Raw genomic sequence first — 20521 nt, forward strand, 5'->3', positions numbered from 1 at the left:
GGGAGAGTGTACAAAATTCAAGACGTTGAACTTTGCTTTGGACCGATTTAGAAATTATGTTTTCGTTTGAACAAGGAACTTTAAACCTGGATTCAGCAAAACGATAGCTATATTTGTCTTCTATGACGTGGGTCATGGTGAAGACTCATAAAGTGACTCTATAGCACCTGTGAAAACAGAAAGCTATCAAAACAATGGTGCTCTGTCCAGTCCTGCTAATACATATTCGTGTACATAGGCTCAGCTCTCTCTGGGGTTCATGCCATGGCCCTAGCCTTTCACTACACTGTTACTGGGGGAAAGCAAGCTTGCCTGAAGTTAAATTCCTATTGCTTACCTATTGCTTACTTTTTTTTTTTCTTAGGCAAAGTGTGAATCATAAAGAATAATGAAAAAGAATGTAATTTCGGGACTTTAAGAAGTTCTCCCCATGTTTAGGTCTCGATGTGGGTGTGTGTACATGTATGCACGCATTGAGACCTGCATCTGAATATGTGGGGTGTGGTGAAGGAGGCAAAAATGATTTTTAAAAACGGTCACAAAGGGAAAAGAGAGAAGAAACAGTTGGCTTGGGGGTAAAACTCATTCTCCACTGCCTTCATTATGCTGACCACCACGCACACAGTTCTTACATTGTTTCTCTTACACTGGGCAGTAACATGACTCCATCTAATATCCTCATCATCAGGGGTTGTGGTGGTAAGAAGAGAAGGTGAGCATGAGCAAGTGATCATTCTGGAGTGATGTGCTATAAGCAGAAAAGGCATCCCACCTCATCCTCTCAAAATACATGTCTTACTGAATTGTCCACTGACAATTGAGGAGAATGATTCAGTGTTATGACAAGTTTATATAATGAAACATTATGCAGCACATGGACATAATGGTTTTTGAGTCATTTTTAATGACATGGAAAAATGCTCAAATGTAATGTCAACTAAAAATAATTGAACATGAAATAGAATGTACAATATGATCATACTGAGAAAATATATAGATGGTGTACATATCTATGCATTTTCATAACTTATATATGTGTGTTCATGTGACACATGCATACACACATATGTATACATGCATATATATGTACACACATATATAAAAAACTCTCAACAGTGGTTAGTTATTGGTATTAGGATTATGAGTATTTTTTGCTTTCTTTTTAAATGTTTTTCTGTTTTCTATGCTTTCTGTAATATATTACCTTTTACAATTACAACAATTAGAATATTCAAGTATGAAAAAATTCAAATCTAAGAAAGAAAAGACAGAAACTTTGGAACTATGAAGTGGATGAAATGAGGCCATCACCTCAAATTCCATGCGTCACTTCAAGATCATTGAGTCTGTGCAGAAGTGATCTAAGATGCTATTTTAGAACAGCGTCCCCAATGTTAAAAAAAAAAAAACAAGCCAAAATTGGGCTCACACTGCTCAGTTGTAGAGTATAACTATTGAGATACATTTCTCTCTACAAGAAAAATCCTAAAGTAGTTAACTCCATGGGCACCTAATTTACCGGGTTTTTTTTCTTTTTTTAAATTAAATTTAATTTTTTTGAGATGGAGTCTCACTCTGTCGCCCAGGTTGGAGTGCAGTGGCGCGATCTCGGCTCACTGCAAACTCCGCCTCTTGGGTTCACGCCATTCTCCTGCCTCAGCCTCCCGAGTAGCTGGGACTACAGGCGCCCGCCACCACGCCCGGCTAATTTTTTGTATTTTTAGTAGAGATGGGGTTTCACCTTGTTAGCCAGGATGGTCTCGATCTCCTGCCCTCGTGATCTGCCCACCTTGGCCTCCTCACAGGCATGAGGTTCTGTTCACCATACTCAGCAGGTTCTGTTCTTTTTATAATGAAAATGAACCACAAAGAGATCCTTTTATGGTTTCAAGGGTTTCTCTCAGTGAATCTCTCATGACCTCTTGCTTCTTCTCTGGAACTGCAAATCTTCGTTTTTGATTTTCTGATAACTAGATGTGCTCTAGGCTTTTCAAGCTCAGTGCATCCCAGACAATTTATTATTTGGCCTTGCTACTTCTCCTGTTATCACGACCACCATTCAGTCATGGCCATTCTCCTATCCACTGTACACTGGGGCTATCTTCACCACTCAGTTCTTCCAGTTGTCATCTCAACACCAGCAATGTTTGCCAAGTAGATCTCCTCCTGATACAAGTTTGGGCACTTTCATACCAGTCTCCTAACAAATCAATCCAGCCTACTCTGCTGCCAAAGCACCTGATATTTCACCTCACCATTTACGAGACTCACGTGGTTCCATAATGCCCAGTGAAATTTTTTAGTCAGATGCTACTTCTCCTAAATTTTTGCCTATTTTCTCTCTTAACATCTAGCCAGAAATTCGCTCTCCTTCTTCTTAACACCCTAATACTAACTTCTCTCCTCACTTTTAACTGTGTGCTATTGGCCCTTTATATCCATGGGTCCTGCGTCCGTGGATTCAACCATAGCCTGAAAATATTTGAAGAAAAAAAATGGATGGTTGTGTCTGTACTGAATATGTACAGATGTTTTCTCTCATCATTATTCCCTAAACATTATAGTATAACAATTATTTATATAGCATTTACATTTTATAAGGTATTATACATAATCTACAGATGATTTAAAGTACACAGAGGGTGGATATAAGTAACATTCAAATACTACACCACTTTATATATGGAAGGCTTTTGGTATCTGTGGAGGTGGGGGTGGGGTGGGTCCTGGAACCAATCCCCCATGGATACTGAGGGCCAACTGTACTAACTTCTAACTATTTCACAAGTTTTTCTTTAGTTTATCACCATGAGGCAGAAGCTATATTGGTTCTTTACTGCATCTCTTAGGACAGTGTTCTGCACACAGGTGATTAGTAAATAATCATTGAGTGAACTTATGTCATCAGTGTGCAGATGCAAAGGCAAGTAATGCAACCCCATCCAAAATTAAAACAAAAAAGCAAAAACAAGTTTTAAAAGCTAGTTAGGAAAGGAGGGAAAGAAACTCCCAAACTGCCACTGTTGTGCACATATTCAGTCCCACATCTTGCCTTTTGCTGGCCCTGCCATCTTTGAGAGAGGGCAGTCTGATATGGAGAGTGGTCTGGCAGTTTAGGAAGGCTGTTCAGGCAAGCAGGGGTGATTGGCTGATGTGAGCAGAGAAAGGACAGATTAGTGACTGTGCTTCCATCCTGCTTAGGTTACCTCTGTACCTTTTCATTGGGTATCTCCCAGATATAACTCTGAAAGCTTTTAAAAAGATCTTCTCTTCTCTCTTTCTCATGTGTCTTTCAGATACCATGCCACTTTGGACAACTCAACCTGCCCTGGACAGTGTGGGGGCCCAGACTCTAGCTGATTCATTTTTGCCTTTGCCATGGCACCAAGCAAAGAACCTTTCACAAAATAGGTGACTATATTTTAAAAAATGAACAAAATTGTGTGTAGTAGAAGGGTCTCTTGTATAGAAAATGGTGCTTCATCTTCTCTAGACAACCTCAGGGCAATAGAAAGCAGCCTATTTCTAAGCAACAGTTTAGAAGAGTGCAGGAGAGAAGTAATAAAAAGTTGGAAGACATACAAGCACTTTGCTATTTTGTGAGCAGCAAAGCATGGAGGATCTGGCCATAATGAGGAAAAGGATCACCTGAGAGGCTGGGAGTTGGAAGGTCAGTACTCCTCTCTGCTACTTTCTTTCTATGTAACCTTGAGTACCTTACATCAAGGTTTGGCCATCCGCAAAATCTAAGTACTGGATGAGATCAGAAGTTTTAAGACGAAGTAAGACTAGGTGCCTGGAAACCCATGCTATTGGACTCTATCTTACCTGCCCCTTCCTAGTGTATGCTAAGAGTAGAACTCAGAGCTTACTGGTCCACAGCTTGAAAACCACTGAACTAAGATAATTCTCTCAAAATTTCTCCTCCTGTAACACTTCATGACTTCTTAAAACACAGAGAGTTTCCCTAACATTTACAGAGGCACGTTGGGATCCCACAAATCAGAAAATATTCTATAATTAGGTCCCATTTTTAAAACATAAACTAAGCAGCAACATTCATTTATCTGGGCTTCCACCAAAATCAGATCAAAAGGAGTCTGCTTTATGCAGATCTGAAAACAGTTTTTTAGACACAAATTCATTTTCTGTAATAAACTAAATACTGAAGAGTTTTAATAATTTGGGTCAAATCATTGAATACTTCCTCACATCTACATTTCTGGGGTTAAACATTCTTGGTATTAATGAATGTAATTTCTGAACTGCTTTTAAATAAGTGGGACTAATATTTCCTTGGTCTTTGTTTACTTCTTTCTGTACCGAGTGATTTAGCCATTGTTTGATTTGAGTAAACGTCAGTATTTACACTTACATGAAAGAGGCTTGCCTAACCTGGATATGTGGTCAATTCAAACCCCCAGACTTGGCATTGTTATGGTTAGTGGTTCTGTGCTGGCTGTGCTGTTCTACGTAGGGTTGGAACCAGATCTCATAGGTTGCTGAAGGCTACAGAACAAGGATGACTGTGGGATTTGATGGCATGAAGGCTGCACCAGGCATCAGGTTGCCTGCCTTTATGCCTGTCTTTATGTAGAGATGCTGTAGAACTGGAAGAACTTAGATCCACATCCCAATTTGCTTTTGCCAAGTGGCCCTAACACTTAACCTCTCTGAGCTTCAGTTTTTTCATCTGTAAAATATAGGTGACAACCCCTGGCCCGCTAATCTAGGGATTGTAAAACTAAATAAAATAATGGATGTGAAGGCACCTTATAAACTTCAAACAGAAGTGACATTGGGCAAGTTGCTTTACCAGTCTGTTTCTCAATTCAATCATGACAGCTGATGTTTGGTGACTGCTTGGCACCTAACTAAGGACTTTACATATGTTATCTTATTAATTCTCACAGTTACTCTCTGACAGGAATACTATATTTATTTTACAGATGGCAAAACTCAGGCCTAGATAAGAAGTTACTTAGCTAGTACAGTCTTTTGGCTACAAACTGATGGACGGAAGTTAAAAATAAGGATGGAAACGATACCTACTCTATTAACTCACAGGCCAATTAAAAGAATTACACAAATAATTACACTTTAAAAAACTTTAAAGTGTACTATAAGAAGTGATATTACTATTAGGAATGATCTGGCTTTGTAGTAAATTGAATTTCCCAGATAATTGAGTTATAGTTGATTATGTGATTGTCTGATGATGTGTGGTGTATCTATAAGCATGGGAAGGGTATGATCATGCATTCTAAGAAGCACCCTAACTTTGTATCATTTATCTCATTATGAATAATACGTGAATGTGGAAATGAGATTTTATGGGTATTTTTTTCTTATTGTTTACTTATTAGCTGCACAAAACAGTATACTTAAATGAGGTTGATCAAAAGGTAAGAAGTTGTTACCTTTCTAAATCATTTACTTACTGTAGTAAAACTAAAGACCTCCATAATTAAGAAAACATTTCATTATACAGTAATTACTAAATAAGTCAACCATTTCTTATCCTTACACTGAGTTTTTTTTGGAGACATACCTGGCCTAAATCCCATGTAAATTAAATGGCAATGTCTCACAGCTGGTAAAGTAGAGGTTATCAGACGCTTGTGAACTGAGACTTCAGGAGTTGCCAATTATCTCAATTTCTTGTGATCATTATATTTAAAAAATCTGATAAATGTGATTTACTCTCAAGATCATATTTTCCCAGGACTTACAGTTCCTGTTGTTAAAACAACAAATAGAGAACCATCTTTCTAGACCCATATAGAATTCTAGAGTTCCATCTTTTCCTTTCACGGATGAGAAAGCTGATTTCTGGAGAGCTTAAGAGTTTCTCTCAGCTAACATCAACATCATCATAACCGTGATCTTAGTCATTATATAGCTGCTGCAGCTAACATTTATTGAGCGCTTATCATGAGTCAGGCACTCTGCTAAGCTCTTTAAATGTATTATGCCATGTATTCCTCATGACAACTTCATGAGGTAAGCATTGTTATTATCCTCACTTCATAGGAGGACAAATCTGAGGCGTAGTGGGAATAAGGAATTTGCCAAAGGCTACTCAACTAGTAAGTGGCAGAGCCAGGGTCTCAAGCCAGGACATTTTATGCCAAAGCTCCCACTCCTAAACATCAGGCTACATTGCCATTGACTAGTTGGTCACCAAGTTAGTGTGAGAATCAGGATTTTTACATGCCTACTACACATAACACTTGTTCTAATGCAGGGTATTTCTTTATAGTTGCATTAGAATTTGAGACTTTTTTTTTGGTTCCTGGCCAGAGATAATTTATGCAATTTACTGTGAAACTAAATGGAGCTGGACAAAAAAAAAAAAAAAAAGTTCACTTGAACTTGCCAAGAATTGCCACTTGGGGTATACAAGTTTGGGCATTTGCTTAGGACTGTTGCTCTGAATTCCTTGAGGGAAGGGGGAATCTGGATGCAGTTTCAGCTAGAAACAGATTTGTTTGCTAATAATTGTGGCCATGATAGTGTGATGAGTGAGAGCTTTTTTCACTTGTCCACCTCTTGCCAATTTAAGCCCCCTTCATTACTGCCTTGGAGAGAAAACTAAAGGTCTGTGCCAAAAAAAAAAAAAAAAAAAAATCTGCAAAGGTGGTTCTCTGATTGTCTCACAAAGTGTTACTTGCACAATTTCCTCCAGACAGCCTTAACTGTCTCACCATCTCACAGAATAAGATATGTAAGGCTAAATGTTGTATATTTTACATCTGAAGCTGCTTTGAAAACATCAAGGTGTTTATTAGCTGAATTCATGCTATGCCTTTTTAGTTGTTGCTGAACCACAGGCTTATACTTTGAGGCTTTCTGGCCACATGATGGACCTGACCTTTCACCCAAGAGGTAAAAGTAAGTGCCACACATCATTGCACAAATTCCAAAAATATTTCCACTGGCGTAAGACAGAAGCTTTGATTATACCATGGTAGGCACAAGAGAGAATTTTACATTTGACTAGATCCTAAATGTCTTAGTCACATGGGAAAGCACACAGAACATAGTGTTAAATGTATGAAGCAGAAAACAAACATGTGGTGGATCCCTGCCATGCAGGAGGGTATGTCTCTGGACTTCTGGGAATGCCCATTGGGACTACCAGTAGAACATGTAATACACTGTGTACAGAGCATATGATGGGCTTAGTGATGTCATAGCTCTGAGTCTCTAATGAAAAACCTTATTAATTTTAGCTAAAAGTCATTAAATCTTTATACTTTACTTTCTCTTCACTTGCCTTATAAGGATTAAATTTTGGCTCCCAGTTTGAGACCACTTTTGGCCAGGAAACAAAATGTTTTATCACTTCAGAAAAATAACTGTGTAAATGACACCAGCAGAGAGCAACAAAGCCTTCTTGGGATGAAACTGCTGGGCAGCCAGCATGGCTCAATTGTTGGTCTTATAGTCCAGTGGACTTAAATTCCTACCTCAGCACAATGTCGAATTACTATGTGTCATGGATATTCAGGCTTGCTTTTAGAAGAATGAAAACCAAGAATGCCAATTTATTCAGTGCCAAGTATCTACTGTATAAAGTATGATCTCAATTATGTTATGAGCTATAGACAAGACTGGAAAGAAATATAGCAAAAGCATTAACAGGGGTTATCTGCGGGCATTGGGGATTATTAGTGAGTTCATTGTTTTCATTACAGTCTTTTAACTTATCAACATTTCTAAGTTAGCGTTTAGAATCAGCAAAAAAGCCATGAAAACATAAAAAATATTTTGAAGAGTATAGGCGAGATGTCAACAATCTCTTCAGCCTCAAGAACTAGTAGATGAACTAATCCACCACCATGGAAGCCAGTGGATGTTGTCAGTGAGTGTAAGGAGGAGGAACAAAAAATGAGATGGGAAAGTAAAGAAAGAAGATGGTGGGAACAAAAGGAAAAGAGAATGAGAACCAAAAAACAGACAGATGTGTGGAGTGAGATATTCCTGAGACCCCTCCATGCCACTGGTTGCCTGTTCTCTGTTGATTTGAGACAATTCCTAGAAGTTTTTCATGTATTTAGGAAGCTGTTGTAAACTTCCTAAAACTAAAATAATGACTGATATTTATAGTCACTGAGTTTGAAGTTGGAAGGGACTATGGACACAATCACATGCAGTGACTAGAAACATCCTGGTCATTGGGAGGCTTTATATTGTGTAAAAGACCAAAATATATAGACCAAATGCTGATGATATTTATGATTTTAGTTGATTAGTTCAAATGTATAATGTTTACCTATTATAAAGCAAAATAATGAGAATAGGGAAGCTATTTTGGTAAACACAAAAAGTGGATATCAGGGATTATGGCTACTGGTAGCCATACCTAGTTTATTTCTTCTTTGTTTTGGTTTTAGATATGTAGTAATGAGAAAATTCTTATTATCACAGAGAGTGTTTGGTAATGAAAACTGTTTTTACGGCTTACCTTGCAATCTTAGGATAGTTATTTTTTCAACTAGACATCACTGAGGAACTTAATGATGAGGGCAAAAGCATTTACTTTGGTAGTACAACACTTAAAATTGTGATAATTTTTATAATTTAACTTAGTGTGAATCAGTTAAAATTAGTTACTTAACATGTTTGAATATATTCTTTGTAAATTATTATTTAAAAATACTTTAAAATATATAAAACAAAATTTAACTTAAAAAACTGTGGAACAACAGACTCTGTGGGCACAGTTTGAAAACCATTAATTTAACAACAAATGACCCTCTCTTCCCATTCTGTGGGTGAGAAAATGGAAGCCCAGAAGGGTAAAGTAATAAATATAAGGATATAGACTTAATTGTTTAATGCGGTTTTTGCTGTCAATGACACTTGCAAGCCTTGATAAGGAATAAAGTTGGCTGTCTAACTGGGACTTTTCTTTCTAAATTTATTTGTTATTTTGTCCTTCTCTTTTCTTACTACAAGGGACTCTACTTTTAAATACTAAAATAGGTAAAAATCCTAGTGTGATTCAGGAAAAATGAATAAATATCTCAGTGGCTAGATATCATAAATTTCTTTTGAAATTAAAAATATGTGACTTTATACCAAGAATGTTGGTTTTCCCTTTTGGGAACTACTAAATTTGGACACAAAAGTGTTGGTTGAATGTCATTGTTCACTCTTGATTTTACTATTAGACCATTAAATCTGAGTGAGAAAACAGCTTCCTGAGGGTTCGATTCTGCAATGTCTGATGGAAGAGCAGATCTATTTTATGGAGTCTCTTCTATCTACTTTTCTTAGGTCATCACTTCTCATTTTCTCTTAGAATTCAGAAGGGTTGGTTTGATTCCAGGTATGCAAAAGAGTTCAATGAATTTCATGGCAATTTCTGAAGTATCTTAACCTCAGAGTAGCAAACTTACATTTTCGGAAGCAGCTGTACCTTAGACCTTTCCTACTGCTAAGTCTTAATTTTCTCAGCTTTGTCTAATTACTTCTTCAATAAAAAAAGCAGCTTCCTGACATTTGCCTATTTTTTCTTTTCCCTTTTCTCACTTATCTTTCTTTGTGTCTTTCTTTTTTAAATAGCCACCTGTCCCAACATTTACTCATGTGCTGTATTAAATATTTTAAAATAACACTGGACATAGAATAGGCATAAATTGCACAGGCAGACTTCTTTCACTGCAGAATGGCCTTTCGCTTTGGGTAATAAGAAATGGGCCAAAAAAGTTTCTCCAACAGACAAGAGTGGGTAAAAATCAGAGGCAAGAAAGACTGAGTAAACATTATTATAAACATTTCTTTCAAATTGTTAACAAAATGCTTTTATTTCACACAACTCTCTTCCATGGCCATCTCTTAATTGACATTTTTTTTCTTAGTGGAAAAAAGCTTTATGAAGTTGTGGGAAGTGAAATTGTCATTTCTCCTAGAAATACATGTACAAATTTTCATGGAAATGTGTAAAAGACTTTCAAGGTCTCTCTAGGGCTGACTTGACCTGTCTGAATTAGGATAACTGTGCCTTTCACACACTGGTCTTCCTATTACAGTTACGCATAAAAATACATAAGTAGAATAACTTTAAAATGAAATCAAATTGCATGGGTTATAACTGTCTTGGCTAAAAAGTTCAAACCCTTAAGATTTCCAAAATAAAGAAATCCAAGCACAATTTCAACACCTTATTCAGTTTTTATATCGTATCCAATTTTTAATATATAATTTTCTGATGTAATATGATGCTAAATTAAACTTCACCTAAATTTTACAATTATAAAATATCTATCCTTTTTGTTCATTTAATGAAAATCTGTTATTCTGAGTTCACTTTTATGAGGTAGGGAATATGGTTCCTGCAAATTAATTAATAACAGCAATTTCATATCACATGTAGAACTTAGCATTCATAAATATAAAGATAAAAGAGTACAGGAACATACACCTTAAGAAATTAACAGCAGAAAACAAAACCTAAAATTGCATTGCTTATCACCTCAAAATAGAATGATTTGCATCAACATTGCCCAAGTCATATTTTAATGAGTTGAAGCTTTCTTTTTATGCATACATCATCAGTATAGTATGATTTTAAAAAATAACATTGAGATGTTTCTCAAAAATCCAAGGAGTTTGAAAATGAATCTTTGTCTTTTGGTATTCCTGATTGCTTTTCTAGGGGAAGACTTTTCTTATATTCTCTCTCATAAGTTGAGGATGAGTGAGCTACGCTATACTAAAGAGAATCACCAGCAAGTGTTGCGACTGCAAAGGCAAACGTTACACCCATGAAAAGATTCTTGACCTGCACTTCCATGACTACTCTTCACCTGAGATAATTCATTCGTCAGGCAGATTCTTGACCCTGCAGATAATCTGAGGGCTAACTGTAGTTTCCAAAAAGCAAATAATCATGTGTGAAAGTGTCAAGTGCCTGTTTAAAGCTTCTACTTTCAAAGACCTTTTAAGAATCTGACTACTGAGAATAAGTTCTTTCTCTTTAGCAAAGACTGAGTATGTTCAAAGGCAACAGAACTGTTCTAAGGCTGGTTTTGACTCTGTATAATCAGTGCGGACAGGCTAGAAGGGATCAGCTGTAGCCCTGAAATATGGTCTGCTCTGATCTTGTTCCGGATCAGGAATAAAGATAAAATGGAAAAAATCCTGAGAACATTGTGTCATCACATTGGTTAAGAACGTTGAGTGGTCCATTGGCCTGGACCTTGTTAAGGAAAGAAACAAGGAACCAGAATGAAAGGAAATCAGAAGAGAAAATGACTCTGAAGAGCATGTCACCTGCTGCTTTATAAAAGGGAAATCTGTAGACCCTGAGATGGCCTCACATATTAGCCAGAGCAAGGAGTATGGGTACTAATAACATGATTAGTAATGGACACTGGACAGCAACACTATTTATGTTTAATTTCATTTTATTTTTAATTAAAACGTTTCATTTTAATTTAAATAACCTATTTGGAACTTGAGTTATGTTTATGACAAATGAACTAGCAAATTTGACTGACCTGGCTGGACAAGGATCCAAGTTGCACTCCTGAAGCTTGGGTTTGGGTTTGATGTTCTCTGGGTAATAGTGACAGTATTGGTCAGCAACCACACGGTTGCTCCTCAGATCGTAGCACTCAGCCGATGTCAGCTGATAACCTGTAGTATCAAACCATCCAGGCAAGTTTAAACGTACATGCCAATGCAATATATTTCTTTATGCATTTTGGCCAGCTCACATCAATGGAAATTATTCCCCAATGCCTTAGTCATTTCCAGGAAAAAAGACACATAATTGGAAGGCTCATTAATTTTTGCAGACCTCAAGTACTGTGCTTTTCTCAAGTAATCCACTCAAATCTTAACAATTACATATATATAATTAGGCTTGAACTACTTAAGGGCCCAGCCAGATAATAAGACGGTGGTAAGAACTGTTCTTGTTATTTCTTTTATATGATCTAAAAATATAATGCAGAATTCTGTATCCAAAAAAGATCATCAGGATTTACCAACCATCTTATACAAGAATGTTAAATTGCCTCCTTAGTACCTGGAGCACTAGGGAGAATAAATTCCCAAATAGATAAACAAAATAAATCCCACATTGCTCCCCTTGCACATGGGGGGCCAGCACAGGATCAAGTCCCACCAGATGCCTGGGAACATTATTTTTGCCCAAATTCAACCTGAGTGGGTTGAGTAAATGTACCATTGAGATTCCAACAGTAGACATCACGAATCCTGTTTCCCTGCAGAATTAATAAAAACATCTCCCTGTTACTGTTCCATTTTTGTTATATTCAAAATATTCTGTCATTCTCTTTAAAAAGTCTCAGTGAATATTTCTTAGCCTCCACCCACAAATGGTCACTGTTTAAGGAAGCCTCTCTTAAAAAATGTATTGTTGAGTAATAGTTAATTCTTTTCATATGTTTTATCTTTCCTACCTGCCTTTTTATTGTCCTGTGGATTTCTGGTAGGGTGGTGATCAAGACTTAGATTCTTGGGGTGAAAAATAAATGTGCATAGAGAATTTTTTAAAATTAGGCCTTTTATATCATTCTTACCCTAATCAATCTGCCAAATACATTATCCCTAGCAGGTGGGTTGAACACGGTTATTGCTAAATACATAATAGGAAGCAAGATTTAAATCATTAAGGGACTTGCAAAAGATTTTAGGAAATCAGAAGGAGGTTTATGAGCCAGATTTCCTGGCTTAAGGCTGTGTTCTCAGACCACCCACAAAAATTAATTGTTCATTAAAGACCCTAAAAAAAAGGCCTTTTAAAATTTGACTATAAAGATGAAAAGCATGAAAAGTAATGAAAGCAATGGATAAGAACACTTTTTCTATCTAATATTTGTTTTATAAAAAAATCAAGTAGCAAAATGATATTTTAAGTAAGTAAATGTACTTTTACTTTTCAATTACATTGTACTCTAAAAGCATCTAATTTTATAACAGGCTAATCATTTTATAATTTTCCAGATAATAATTTCTACACAGGGACAGAATTTGTCATGTAGTAAAATACAGGAACAATGCAGTAAATTATTAATATGAGATGATTATTCTTCAAAATCAAAATTTGTCAGCCTAAACCTGTTGCTTTGAAGCTATTATAGCGTGTATAAAATGAAGGGTTAGAGCAAAAATGAAGGGTTAGAGCAAAAATGAAGGAAATGACCAAAATCATCAGATAAACATGTTTTCTAAAGTTTTACAAGGTATTTGGAGTAGCAATTTTTACACTAAGCAAAATGTCCAACCAGTTGAATCTGGAACCAGAAACAGAGAAGAGAAGTTAGAGATCATTTCTTCAGTAATTTTCAAGCTGGTAACTTCAGTACATTTCAAAATAAAGTGGAAGGACAGCTGGTCTCCACATCCCTCACATCTTCACGCAGAACAGTCTTCCTTTTATCCTAGCTTCATAGTTAAGGTTTCCTTTGAAGCAAGATTTGATACCCAGAAACATCTGAAAACCACTGATAGTTCTACTTCTTCATTTCGATGTGAGGAAAATGAGGCCCAAAGAAGTAAGATACATGTGAATCTAACATCAGTGTCCTTATTATGTAATGAACTATTATCAAGGTTGCTGACATCACACTCTAATAGCAGCTCTATGTGTGCATATAACTGAAGTGCTATTTCTCATAAAGCATGGTTTTCATTTTTTTTAAAAAAACAAAAACCTTAGATGCTTTCCTTGAAACTATTTCCTATGCTAGTCATTAGTAAAAATATCAAAATAATGTATTCCCATGGAACATCAAAGTAATTGACAGTTCATTTTTAAACAAAGCGATTTTCTTTCTTCTCTTTCTTCCTTCCTTCCTTCTTTCCTTCCTTCCTACCTTCCTTCCTTTTCTCTCTCTCTCTCTCTTTCTTTCTTTCTTTTTTTTTTGAGACAGGGTCTTGCTCTGTCACCCAGGCTGGAGTGCAGTGGCATGATCTTGGCTCACTGCAACCTCTGCCTCCTGGTTTCAAGCAATTCTTATGCCTCAGCCTCCCAAGTAGCTGGGATTACAGGCTCGTGCCACCACACCCAGCTAATTTTTGTATTTTTAGTAGAGACGGGGGATTTCACCACGTTGGCCAGACTGGTCTCGAACTCCTGGCCTCAAGCCAGCCTTCTGCCTTGGCTTCCCAAAGTGCTGGGATTACAGGCGTGAGCCACTGAGCCTGGCCAGCTAAATGATTTTCTATCCATGACAGATGGAACAACTAGAAACACTCATTCTATTGAAATGCTTAAAATGTTGAATTGATAGTTTTTTATCAACTGAGTAAAAGTACTTCATGGCACTTCTACTAACTTCTTTTAAGCTAAAATCCAACATTGCTCCATAGAACCACATTTTTCAGTAGTTTGTTTACACTGTGTAGATAGAAACAACATAGGTAAAGATGAATTACATCATACAATGTTTTCCAAAAATTTATGGGTAATCATTTGTCTCCATTTTGAGGTACTATCCTTTTATATCTTGTCAAATTAATATAGTCATACTTCTGTGGATTAGCTATTTAAAGTCAGCCAATTAACTGGCTTCTATGAAACTAGAGCTAGAATTTATTTGATGTGCTAATTTTCAAAAGAATAGACATATAATTTTATATCCATTACGTCAGAAAAACGATAATCCACAAACACTGACTCAGTTGGCAATGAATCTAAAATATTCACACACTGATTGTTATCCTTCTGGAAAGAATTTGGTAATGTGTGCCAATAGCCACAAAAATTCTGAAATTCCTTGATCTAACAATCTCACTCCCGAGTATTTATACCAAGAAAATAATTTGAAAGGAGAAAAATACTTACGTATTAAGTTATTCATTGTATTATAAAAGCACAAAAGTTAAAGGAACTAAATGATTTGCTGTAGGGAAATGTCTAAATAAATTATTGGGAAATCATTCAATGCAATTATTATGTAAACACTATAATTATGATGAGCAGAAAATGAGGAAAAATAACCTTTTGTAGTAACACAAAAGCCTTTTCTAGTAACACAAAATGTTGTTCGTGTTACAAATATGATGGAGCAGAGACAGGAGTTTATTTTGTGACTTTTCGGGAGAGATGCATTTTAATGAATAAAACAAATGGCATTTCTTTTAATGCATTGATGATGGGGTGGAGCTGAAAAATAACTGAGCCTAAGTCTAAAATGCAGAGATTTTTTTTCCTGGTAGCAAACTATTTTCTTTAATTAAGTAAGACTGATAAACACTCTTTAATTGATTGCCAAATAGATGACTTTACTTCAACCACATGAGTAGTTTATATGTAAGTGAATGGACCTGCCTGCTTCAGGACCAAACTGCTGCCAAATTAGAATATTTCTAGCTCTGGCCTTCTATAAAATCAAGGAGAGAAGTAAAGACTGCTTCCTCGGTCGGGCGCGGTGGGCTCACGCCTGTAATCCCCGCACTTTGGGAGGCCGAGGTGGGCGGATCACGAGGTCAGGAGATCAAGACCATCCTGGCTAACACGGTGAAACCCCGTCCGTACTAAAAATACAAAAAATTAGCCGGGCGTGGTGGCGGGCGCCTGCAGTCCCACCTACTCAGGAGGCTGAGGCAGGAGAATGGCGTGAACCCGGGAGGCAGAGCTTGCAGCGAGCCGAGATGGCGCCACTACACTCCAGCCTGGGAGACAGTACGAGTCTCTGTCTCAAAAAAAAAGAAAAGAAAAGAAAAGAAAAAAGACTGTTTCCTCTAATGGGACTCTACAGACAGAAAATGTCTTTGGCATCTTGGCGGAGGTATCTGCCTTACAGGAGGGCCTCGAGATTCCACTCTGTTCAGAAGAAAGGATCTGGTCCACCACAGCACAAAATTTCTTCCATGCTGAAGTAACTCTACTCTTATAATACCCAAGTATTTCCTCACAGAAGCCAACACTTTCTAGACTAAGTGAACACCATTACCTCCTCCACAGGTTGCTGAGCAAGGAAAGAAATCCGTCTCCCTCCATCGGTGGATGATGGGTTGATAGAAGATGAACTGGACTGTACTGTCAGCGGAGCCCGAGTTACGAATCTGCAGGAGTCAACAGGAAAGTAGAAGAAGTAACATGACAGTGCGGTGCTTTCCACTCCCTTGCAGCTTCGAACAAGAGTATATGGTAGTGCTGATGGTTTTAGGCTGTGTGAGGGACTGCACTGCAGGAGAAGTGGCAATGGCAGTATCATTTATCCTACCATTTTACCAGTGAATGGTCCTTGCATAAGCTTTCACTATCATTATCTTCTCAGTTCTGTTGCCACAGAGCAAGGGAGAGCAATATCTCAATTTGTGATTTCACTATCATCTTATTCCAAGCTGGTATTCCCTTTCCGTCCTTTATTTCCAACCTCTTTCGTATAATAGATAAAATTATGTGGATTTTAAAATGTAGATTCAGAAATAGACAATTTGTTCTAAGAAAATTATATACTGCAGAAAATAAAAGATACTGGTTTTGGTTAAGAAAAAAGACGAGTTGAAGAATTAAATAACACTTCCCATTCAGAGACACATATTGGGCTTCTTGTCAATTTAGTGTGCGAAGTGACCAACTAGATGCTTGCTAAAAGGCAAACTTCTGGGCCCATGCCCAGAGAACTAGGTAATTCAAATGTTGATGGTTTAAGAATCAAACCGAAAAACACAAATTTATGTTATAAAAACGATTACTTACTTAAAAACAATTTATTTACTTTTAAATAAAACTGGTGCTTAATGGAAATTACAACTTCTGTTTTTTTTAAAGGGGGTATGTGAGACAAGTCCTTAATGGTTCTTAAGAGTACAAGGTTGAGAAAACAAACTGAAGAGAAGGAAAAAGTACCTTATGTCAACAATTTCATGAAGACAGAATGATACAACATTTAGATAGACTGTTGGGCAAGGTTTGGACTACTTATTATAAGGAGGTTCCAAGGACAATTGAGAGGATTACTTCTTACTCTACATTACAACAATTAGAGAAGTATCAAAGTCCAACTGAACCACCTGCCCTAAGTATTTCTTAAGTGTTTTTCAGTCTTAACATTTTCTTTTCTTTTTTTTTTTTTTTTTTTTTTTTGTGAAGGAGTCTCGCTCTGTCACTCAGGCTGGAGTGCAGTGGCACCATCTCGGCTCACTGCAGGTTCCACCTCCCGGGTTCACACCATTCTTCTGCCTCAGCCTCCCGAGTAGCTGGGACTACAGGCGCCTGCCACCATGCCTGGCTAATTTTTTGTATTTTTAGTAGAGACGGGGTTTCACAGTGTTAGCCAGGATGGTCTCGATCTCCTGACCTCGTGATCCGCCCGCCTCGGCCTCCCAAAGTGCTGAGATTACAGGCGTGAGCCACCGTGCCTGGCCAAGTCTTACCATTTTCTTAATTGCCCGTAATGTAGGATAAATTGATGGATTTGGCCTTCAGATTATTTTAAAGATAGCCCTATTTCTGTGCTACTTAATTTAACAAGTGGATTAAACATCTAGGAGGCAGGGGGAAAATAAGAATATTGAAGAAACAGGGCCAAGAAAAAGTGATGGATGCTAAACTCTACATCAGTTTTTGGAGTTTAGATGGGAATATGGAAATGTTTCTCAGAAAGTCTGAGAGAGGTGGAAAGAAGGAAGAGAGAAAGAAACCCTACAGAATGTCTCATATTACCCTGGGATTTTGACCTGTAGAGCATTTACGTATTTTCTAATTAGAATAAACAGTGATACCATTCCTACTTTAAAACAAAAACAGCTGAAGCAATACAGTGTCTTTCACAAAAAAAGAGCACTGCCTATAGATTTCTATTTCTCATATCTATGTGTCAGATACAAGGGTACCTAATTGCTTGCTTAGGGGTGTAGTATTAATCACATTCCTTGGAAAGTTCTTTTTTTTTTTTTTTTTTTTTAAGCTCACAAAAGCCTCTAGCTCTCTTGGATGTGTGGTTATCACAATGGAAAGTTATAAGAAAGAAACTTTCATTTAAACACAAGATTCATGAAAAAATAAAAGACCAGAGCATTTGTTTAGATTCAAAGAGATGAGGTTTTTTTGTTTGTTTTTGTTTTTTGCTTTTTTTGTTTGTTTTTGCAGGTGTTCTTTTTGGAATGTTAACCTGAGTCCTGGGAAGTAAGGGAAAAAAAAATCTTGGCTTCTTACAGCCAATGTGAGGAGGATATAACATCATAATACTTGGAGAAACTCTGTTCTAGAAAGCTTCAGTTTGACACATTTGGTTTAGGGAGCTAAACACATCTGGTATATGTAATTTTGACCTCCTTATGTTAATAAAAAAGAGTATTTGAACCAAGCTCTTCTTCCTATAATCACAATGTTTCAGTGTTTCTAATTCAACATAATTATTTCTCACACTAACATGAAAAGACAAGACAAAAACTTTTCCATAGCAATTGACTGCACTGTCATGACAGAGCTGGAGGGCCATAGAAATGTGTATGGGGGGTTATGGTTGAGCTTTAATTTCATGTAAAATTCAAGGAATCAAGGAGATAGTATAAGCACATGAAGACATCATTAAGCACACAAAGGCTTTTCCAGATAAAGCACTGTCAAAGCATCTTTTCCTTTTTCACGGGCAAAAGGCAATATGTGAGCTTTGGGATCTTCCCTAAGTTTCTTTCTCTCACTGATGTAGAAGCTGTTGCCTCAGATGGGCCAGCAAGGGGGCTGGCAGTCAGGGGTCCCCCCAACCTGGCTTAGCTGTTCAGTCGCTGCTCTCATGAGGACAGGGAGGCAAAAGGAAGCCACAGGTGAACCACTACTGTGTACCTCTGAGCTGAGATCCACAGTGTTATGTGACTTGGTCACACTGCTCTCAGAGCGACAGGGATGTCATGACTTTGGAAAGCTTGGAAACAGTGAACATACATCAGTATGCCTGCTAGGGAGAGAATAACATGGGAAACTGGTAAATCTGTTTGTTAAATGTGTCAGTCTACTAGACTCAATTTTTGGCTCTTCTGGTAGGTGGCAGATACTGTATCCTCAGGAACTGCTGTTAAGACTATTTTAAAATGCTTTTGTTTGGGCTTGAAAAGATATGCAACAATAATAAAATCTTCCTTATAGCAGTTATATATCTATAAATACCTAATTTTGAAATAATTGTTATCTTATCATCTTTCTCCTTCACATTCTGAAAACTCCATGGAGGCAGGTACATTTATCCTGCTCATCACTTTTCAGCATCATCTACAATGTCTGGCACATAGCAGGTATCCAAACAATGGCTGAATAAACGAATGCATGAATGAACAAACAATTGAATTATATACCTTTCAGGTACTTTTGAAATTTCTAACTATTGTTTGTGATAAATTATTAGATGAGTCATTATCTTTTTATATACATCTGCCAGTTTCCTTGAAGATGTTACTGATCACTTGCTTTTATCATCAAATGATAAAATTCATAAACGGAAACGATATTATTACAAAACAATGTTTATCCAAGAGCACTTTGTTTTGAGATGGAGTCTCGCTCTGTCACCCAGGGTGGAGTGAAGTGGCGTGATCTCAGCTCACTGCAACCTCTGTCTCCCGGGTTCAAGCGATTCTCCTGCCTCAACCTCCCGAGTAGCTGGGATTATAGGTGTCCACCACCATGCCCAGCTAATCTTTTGTATTTTTAGTAGAGACGAGGTTTTGCCATGTTGGCAAGGCAGGTCTCAAACTCCTGATCTCAGGTGATCCACCCGCCTTGGCCTCCTAAAGTGTTGGGATTACAGGTGTGAGCCACCACACCCAACCCCAAGAGCACTTTCTACCCTCCTTGGAAGGCTGTCTTTTTAGGTAGGATAGTACAGTGAAGAGGGCTTGCCAAAATGCTACTTACTATGGGAATGAAACAGATTCAGTTGTCTCACTGTTTGAAATACCTGATAATTTTAACAGTTGGAAATGCTAAGATTAGGCATTAGTAGATTAAAAATGATTTAAAAAAATGTTAGTGCCCAACTTTACCTCTATACTTCCTATAGAGTTTTCTAGTTTTTCTAGAACTCCAGACCTCCATACTGGAAAATAGTGCAGTTCAGCCCATAGGCCCCTAGCTCAGAGATTTTTTTTTTTTTCTTTTTCATAGAAATGGGGTCTCACTAAGTTGCCCAGGCTAGTCTCAAACTCCTGAGCTCAAGCAGTCCTCTGGCCTCAGCTCCCAAAAGTGCCAGCATTCCAGGCATGAGCCACTGTGCCAGCCTACCTAGCTCAGGGTTATGATTAATGCTGCCCATAACCCTTGAGTAGGCCAGTAGATCAGAGATGCTTCTCTGGAAACAACAGGTATAATGTTGTCTAAAGAATGAAGAGGGTGGCAAAGATTTGTCAGGAATGAGATACTGAGTGGCAAAGCAGACTGCAGCCTACCTGAAGGACTGTCCCAGTGGTCAGATAGAGGAGGAGGACAGGAAAGCAATGACCAGAGCTGAGCTTAATATTGTGGTGGTGGGGAGCGAGGCAAGATTGGGCAGGGATCTGCAACTCTCAAGAGTGAAAGAAAGATGAGGAACCAGTT

At 37.5% G+C, this 20521-nt stretch overlaps 1 protein-coding gene across 7 annotated transcripts in view; it reads right to left on the bottom strand.

Moving 5' to 3' along the window:
• ADAMTSL1 (ADAMTS like 1) overlaps positions 1-20521 on the bottom strand; it is a 443802-nt gene that overhangs the window by 250475 nt on the left and 172806 nt on the right. For all 7 annotated transcript variants that reach the window (XM_063650521.1, XM_054500641.2, XM_063650519.1 and 4 more), the window contains 2 exons: positions 15939-16050; positions 11511-11649 (listed from right to left, as the gene is read on the bottom strand). In XM_063650521.1, the coding sequence (XP_063506591.1) occupies positions 11511-11649; positions 15939-16050 (251 nt within the window). The remainder of the gene's footprint in view (positions 1-11510; positions 11650-15938; positions 16051-20521) is intronic.

This window comes from Pongo pygmaeus, chromosome 13 (genome assembly GCF_028885625.2).
Source record: "Pongo pygmaeus isolate AG05252 chromosome 13, NHGRI_mPonPyg2-v2.0_pri, whole genome shotgun sequence".
In the NCBI taxonomy this organism is placed as follows: domain Eukaryota; kingdom Metazoa; phylum Chordata; class Mammalia; order Primates; family Hominidae; genus Pongo; species Pongo pygmaeus.